The sequence below is a fragment of the Ammospiza nelsoni genome, chromosome 8, assembly GCF_027579445.1.
Source record: "Ammospiza nelsoni isolate bAmmNel1 chromosome 8, bAmmNel1.pri, whole genome shotgun sequence".
Classification (NCBI taxonomy): domain Eukaryota; kingdom Metazoa; phylum Chordata; class Aves; order Passeriformes; family Passerellidae; genus Ammospiza; species Ammospiza nelsoni.
Window position 1 is genome coordinate 28,701,256 of NC_080640.1, and position 7,514 is coordinate 28,708,769.

The window sequence follows — 7,514 nt, forward strand, 5'->3', positions numbered from 1 at the left end:
CCAGTGACATTCTGTTAATAGCACATGGATGATGTTTTTGTCTGGGAATTGGATATGCCAGTGGCTGTGTGTAACTACCAAAGGGAAGCAGATGCTATTACACCTTCCTACTACAGGCTCTCCAGCCATGCAGCAAAAGCAGCAGGGCTCTGACCGTGCCACCCCAAGGGCCAAGGCAGATAACACCAAAGGGCATTACTAAACTTAATTTACAGACATTTGTAGAAGTTCAACAGAACCTTCTTGAGAATCAGAAGGGAATGTAAAACTGAAATACCAGACAGTCATTTCCTACATGCCTGCTCTTGGAAAAAAACATGCCTGAAAAATTTCGGATGGACTTTCACGGTGGGCGGATTTGGTAATCTTAGCAAAAGCAGGTAAGCAAAGCATTTCTGAAATAAGTTATTTTTGAGCTACTTTCAGCTTAGTCCAGCTACAAACTGGAGTGATAAATGACACAGCAGGATATAAAAGCCCCAAGCAGGTTTCTTACACCTACAAAAGACATCACAGAACTAAGAGTATTTTTCACACGAGCAAGACCTACTTTAAAATCAAAAGTAAATAACAGATTCACAGATACATTCTGTAAAAATATTTTTGCTTTCTTGGTTTGCTTTTTACCTTTCTCTGCTACTAATTGATTTCGTGCCCTTATCAGCACCTTTTAAAGGTTCCTATTTCAGTTCAGATAGACTATCCTGCCCTTTTTCTTCTACTATTAATAGACACATTCTGTACTGGAACAGGTGTTCTGCCTTGAAATTCTGGTGCAAACTCCAGAAAAGAAAAAAGCATTTTTGCAGGAGATTTTTGACAAAACAGCACACCCATTCATTTCCCCAAACTATCTGTCTAGGCTGACATTTTTCATGAAGACCCACAATAGCAGATCTCATGCACGCACACAGATCCCTCTGCACACTTCATTGAGAACAAAATGCAAAATTCTAATTATTTCCAGCATCCAAATCTGGTTGTCATTGGGAAAACTCTAACAGGTCACAATAGCACACAGGATTTTTCTGATCACAAAGCCTGTTTGCTTTCAGGAGATGGCTGTTATTGAAAGCAACAACTTTGTTCAGGATTTAAGTAGGGGGTGAGGAAATAGGAGCTGAGTAAGGCTTTTTTTTCTATTGTTCCTCTCAACAGGTGGGAGGCTGTTCACACAGCTCTGCAGAATGGCAGAGGAGGCCAAAAAGCCAGGAAATGCAACCGCCCTCTGCCAGCACTCCAGGAATGACAAGAGTTAAGCTGGGAGCCAAGGCGCAGAGCTCAGGTTTAGCTACAGGAACAAAGGCAGCAGAGGTCTCACAGTAAAATACCGCCACTCACAACCCGCAGCAGTCCCGTGTCCCAGTGCTCCCTGGCAGAAGGTGCTGCAAGGGGCACCACAGACAGCGAGAACTCACGGCGAGCTCACAAAAGCCAGCATATGCCATCAGCACTTCAGTCAGACTGCCTCATCCGAACCGATGATCCTGCTGGGGATCCACACAGCACCACAAATTCTAGGATAATTCTCATCCCTACACAGCAAAATCAGGGAAAATTAAAGAAATATGTTCTTGTAAATTGTTAGAATGCACTAAAACTGCTTCACCAGGCATTTTGGAGTGGGAACATTTTAAAATTAACGCTTCTCAAATACTTTATCTTCACCTCAGTTAAAAAACTAAGTAACAGAATAAGGTTTACTATATTTTAATTTTCTAACTCCAAAGAAAATGTCTCAGTATAGTAGGTCAATTTACATGAGATAAATTACCAAATCTAACATTCTAGAGAGTGTATGTAGCAGTCGGGGACTAAAATTCCTCTTGTTCCTAGAAGGACTAAAATTCCTCTTGTTCATATGACGCCTGCCAGTTCAAAGCAATAAGAAAGAACACCAAAATGCTTCCAGTATCAGCTAAAGGTTACATGGCTTTCACTGATTTAGGATGGCTTGGTTACATTAAATACAGAAGAGCAGAAAAAAAGGAGCTAAAAATCCAAATTCTACCAACTTCAAAAGAAACTTCTTGACCAATACATACCTACCCCCAACTGAAGTATTTCAGCTTTTGTCACATGCAGCAATTCATTCTTTTGAAAAGCAGTCACCCCACCACCCAGGTTTGAAGGTGCTCTTATTTAACTAGAGAAGTTGTGCTGTCCCAGGCTTAGCCCATTAAATATGACATTTCCTTGGCAGACCTTTTTCACCAAAGAACTAAGCAAATTCACACAGGAAATCCACTTCTGGTAGCGCACACTATAAGCAAAACTCACTGCTTCTCATCCCAAACACACAGCATCTCAGATCTTCAGGCGCCTGCTTCTTCCCAACCTAGGCACCAGCCGTTCCATTTCCTAAAAAAGACCTTGCAGAAATACACCATGAGATCATACAATTGAGGTTGCTAAATACATATAAATGAACCCTCTGCAAATGGCTCGAGTGATCTTAGTCATTTCTGCAATTTCTCCTTAATATCTGATCTGAAACTTCACCTTCTGATGTAATGCACTGCCAGAGAGCACTTGAAATACCCCCAGCTTTCTCCCTGCTTTGCTCCCTCTCTCACCGTTTGTTACCAATAATAGCAGGTGAGATAAAATTATCACATATATTTACTTACTTTCACAGTCTTGCACATGAACAGCAGCATAACTTCATTTGCATTTCAGGCTACTGGAAGCAGTACAGCTCGCACATATTTTTGGGTGTACGCTTAGTCCAAGCTGGCTTCACCAATTTCAGCTTGAAAGCAGCATTTGTTTTCACATATTTTAGATGGGAGTGCATATGAAGCTAGTGAGCACACAAGCCTGCCAAGCCAACACCTTTCTCAGTCAGTTTTCCAAGTGCAACTACTTAATGTAGGTCTCCTGTGCTTAATTAACACTTTATTTTCAACCCTATGACACAAGGGTGAACTACAAATACAACTAATAAGATCCTATGTGGCAAGCAATTTAGGTAATTCCTAAACTGACTATATCCACGCTGACACCAACAATACTGCAAGCACAGAGAGATGCCATATTAACACTTACACCAGCACGGACACAAGAGGTAGGAGGAAGACCATCACTGGGAAACTTTAAAGGGAAAATATTCAAAATCATTAGAGACAATGGTGGGAACTGCAGAAAGCAGAGTCGCTGTGGCCTTGCACAAAAAAAACTCAAATAGGACCGGTGAAAGGTTTGCAGAGGAAGAGCTGTGTGGTTCAAGGAGTCACCTTCACCTACAGCACACAGGTTTAGTCATTCACCTGCTATTTTGGCTACCTGTCAGGTCCATTTGTGCTTCACAGCTTGTCCTCAACGCTTGATAAAAATCAAAGCTGATTTGTGTCATTACAATGCCCGCAACAGGAAACACACAAAGCGCCCGTCTGTCAGCACAGCAACGCTGCGAGGAGCTGCAGGGTGGAGGAGCAAACTGAAAAGGGTTTAGAAGCACAGTGCAGACAATCAGAAAATTTTCTATTCCTCTGACATGTGAATGGCACATATTTCAACACTCCAATAAAGCTCATCTCCAGTCACCTACATACTAGAGCCACACCACAAAGTATTCTGACTGCAAATGTGTTTACATTATGGACTAAGTAAGTCACAGCACAAGGTCTCACTGGCCTGAAAAAAAGTTATGTTTTGCATTCATTTTTTCGCTGCTTGCTGAATTAGAGTGGTTTACTCAGTTGTGTACACAGTTTAGCACACCAAAGCCACAGCATCAGCTAAAGATGTCGGTTTTCCAGACAGCCTACAGGTTGTCATTAAAGTCTAACACCTCTCTCTTTATCCAAGATGTCAAAAACAGGCAGAGTTTCAGATTTAAGGAAAATAACTCCTTTTTATAAATTAAAATCTGATCAAAATGTAAGCTGATCAGTCCCTAGAGACACTGCCAGAACTGTAATGCACACAAGCATTTTTTCCAAGTTGTTTACAAACAAAACACCTACCAGGGGTTCAGAAAGATGCTGTGCCTTCCTAACAGGCACAGAGAAAATGTCTGACTGACAAGGCGCCTTAGCCCCTTTCAACATTAGAAGGCACTCCGCCGCTACCTAATTAAGGCACATTCTCTTCTCGTAAAGTATTAACAAAGCACACATTTCCCCGACTAGCACTATATTTGTCATCCTTGAATAAATTACTTCTGTATTGTATTTCATGCACTCTTCCGGCCCACATCCTGCTAGACACTGAACGCTTACTACTAGGAGCAGATGAGAGGTATGCCTAGGCAAGCTCCATTTCTTGGCTAGATGGACTGACAATGGAAAAGCTGAGTATCAATAAAACAGACACTAGGCTCAGAGCAAAGCATCCCCTGTGAAAAATCACGAGATGAGAGTGCACACACGTAGGTGGGATTGGTCCCGCGTAAAACATCTCCACCTGCACTGGCAAGGATGTTCGGGACAGTATCAGAGTTACCTTTAACACATCTCCACCTGCACTGGCAAGGATGTTCGGGACAGTATCAGAGTTACCTTTAACACATCTCCACCTGCACTGGCAAAGATGTTCGGGACAGTATCAGAGTTACCTTTAACACATCTCCACCTGCACTGGCAAGGATGTTCGGGACAGTATCAGAGTTACCTTTAACAGGTCTTTGGCAAGTTACCTACTCTGCATGCACGCCATGACCAACAATACCTAAACAACCCTTTTAGCCACTGAATAATCAAAAATTCCTAGAACTTAAACTCCTAACTCCCAATCTCATAGAGAAGAACAGAACAATATTTTTGTAGTGTTTTGATATGCGCTTTTCTGATGATTCCTGCCTAACAGCATCACATAAAATGGTGTTAAACTCCAAGCTATCCTCACAGTGCTCATAAACCAGGAGCTGAGCTCTTGCCGAGACAGAGTGCTGCTCTACTCGCACTGTTTTTAAGAGTCTTATTTATATGAGTTTTCAAATACCCTGAAATACAGCACTTAACAAAACATTACAAACAAACCAAACACTTCCTCATGAGCAAGACGCTATTCCTGCAGCTCACCGCCTCTGCACAGTGACCGAAGAGGTGACGGCTGAAGAGATAATCCGTAATCTCCGCAGATTACTTAAACTCCGTGGAAATCTCTACTTTGAGAAACTTCAGGGGAGCGGAGAGCATCGCTCTTCCCGTGCCCGGCCCCTCCCCGAGCCGCGGCCGCTCGGACCCCGGGCAGGGCGGGCCGGCGGGGCCGCCTCCCCGCGGGGAGCCGGGCGGCCACGCGGGTCCGGCCGGGGGAACCGCCTCGGCTCCTCGCCGGTTCCGCCGCCGCTGCCCTCCCGGCGCCGGAGGGGGCGCGAAGGGCGCGGGGCGACCCCACCTGTGCGCGTCCCCCGCGGCCGGGCCGCGGTGACAGCCGGGCCCGCCCGGGGTGCCCGGTCCCGGCGAGCCGGCAGGCAGCCGGGGGCCGGCGGGGAGGCCGCGGCCGGGGCCGGGCCCGCCCTGCGCGGACACCCCGCGGCGGGGACACCCCCGCTCCCCGCCCGCCGGGCCCGGCGCGGCGCCGCCCGCACTCACGATGGTGACGCTGGCCTTGCGCAGGTCGCGGTTCTCCTCCTGCAGCGCCTTGCACTTGAGCTTGTAGGTCTCCAGCTCGATCTTCAGCACCTTGTTCTCCTGCTGCAGCGAGGCCAGGCGGTTCGTCAGCTCCTCCAGCCGGAACGGCGAGATCACGATCCCGCCCGCTTTGCCGCCCCCCGAGGAGCCGCCGCCGCCGCCCGCAGCGCCGCAGCCGGGCCCCGCGCCCGGGCCGCCCCCCGACAGCGGCCCCGCGGTGCCGCCGCTGCCGCCGCCGCCGTCGGTGTCGCTCTCGCTGGCGCTGTCCGCCATCGCCCCGCGCGCGCCGCCGCCGCCGCCGCCCGAGCAGGGGGCGGCGCCCGCCGCGCGCCGGCGCCGAGACGGGCCGCGCGCCCGCCCACAGCGCCGCCTGGCGGCCCGCGCCGGCACCGCGCCGGCCCGGACACAGCGGGAGCGGGGATCCGGGAGGCGCCGGGACACAGCGGGATGTACTGGGATCCGGGACACACCGGGATGTGCCGGGAGCGGGGATCCGGGACACATCGGAATGTGCCGGGATCCGGCACACACCGGGACACACCGGCACATGCCGGGATCCGGGACACACTGGAACCCGCTGGGATGCGCCAGGAGCGGGGATCCGGGACACTCCGAGCCCGGGACCGGAATGTGCCAGGATACGGGATCCCGGACACACAGAACTCGGGATATTCCCCGTGGGGAATCCCTACACACCGAATCCTTTTCCCGGGACGTGCCCGGAGGATCTCTCCCACACGGAGCCCGATATCGGGATGTGCCCGGGGGGATTTAATGCACACCGGGAGCTCCGGGCGAACAGCCCATTCGCGGGACTCACCTCATCGTACCGCTAAACCCGTGCGTGGCACCACGCCACCCAAACTGCCCCAAACCTTGTTTTGTTTAAGGATTTTTGTACCAAAGCGGCTCACGGCGCTGCCCGGGCTGCACCCCCGGCCCGGGCCCTTTCCCCGGGGCAGCTCGGAGCAGAAGGAGCGGGGATCCCCATCCGCCGAGCCCCGGGATCGGGGGAACAGCCCCGGCCGCCAGCCCTGCTCCCCTCACAGCACACAGACCAACTGGCATCTTAATGCAGCCCTCCAAATTCAGCAAAACCGCCTTGAATTGAGATATATGGACACCCATCTCTCATTGCTGATAGTGCATTTCCTGATTAATAAGTACATTAGTTTCTTTCATTTTTTTTTTTCTTTTTCTTTCTTTCTTTATTTTACTATTTCTTTGCAGAGCAGCAGCGAGCTATAGCAGAGAACTCGTGCCGCTCATTCCATGGCAAAACATGGTCTGCATTGCTCCTGGATAAATTAGTCCCCAAGACTGTATAATTGGTTTCTCAATTATTTATGAAGGGGTCTTTAACAACAGTAATTCTTCCATTAGTGGCAAGCAAGGATTTCATTATCTCTAACTGCATTACCTTTTTGTTCCATGCCATAGTAAATTTCAAATTTTACTCTTTTTAATGGCTCTAATATATGGAGGAATTCCATCTCTGTAAAGTAATTATTCTTTTCACCTGCCTGGGAATATAAGTGCAGGTCATTTTATTTTTGGTCTCTTAATCACAAGAAAAGGGCTGTTCCTAGTTCTGAGCTTTGGAAACTGTTTCCTCTGATCTCCGTCCGTGTGTCTGTCCCTGGCACACAACGCTGCCCCAAACAGGGCTCAGAATGGAGAGGGGGGCAAGTGGGAGTCCCCATCCCAGCAGAGACCCAGAGCTCTTCCTCAGCCCCATCAGGAGACATCAATTCAGGGCTTTTCAGGCTAGAAAAGGTCCTGCATCCCCTTGCCAGCCCTGTGGAAGCCGAGGCACACTCCTGCATTCCATTGCCTCCACACTGATCCTGGCGATGACATTAACATGTAATAAAGCCACCAAGCAACCCTCATGACCACCCTGCCTGCCCCTCAGCTGGATTTCCCATCTCTGGGCTT

The 7,514-nt window shown here is 49.1% G+C and overlaps 1 protein-coding gene across 1 annotated transcript in view; it reads right to left on the reverse strand.

The window, feature by feature from the left end:
- CCDC6 (coiled-coil domain containing 6) overlaps positions 1-5,849 on the reverse strand; it is a 48,007-nt gene extending 42,158 nt beyond the window's left edge. Inside the window, exon 1 of the mRNA XM_059476762.1 lies at positions 5,538-5,849. Within this exon, the coding sequence (XP_059332745.1) occupies positions 5,538-5,849 (312 nt within the window). The remainder of the gene's footprint in view (positions 1-5,537) is intronic.
- Positions 5,850-7,514: the final 1,665 nt, after the last annotated feature.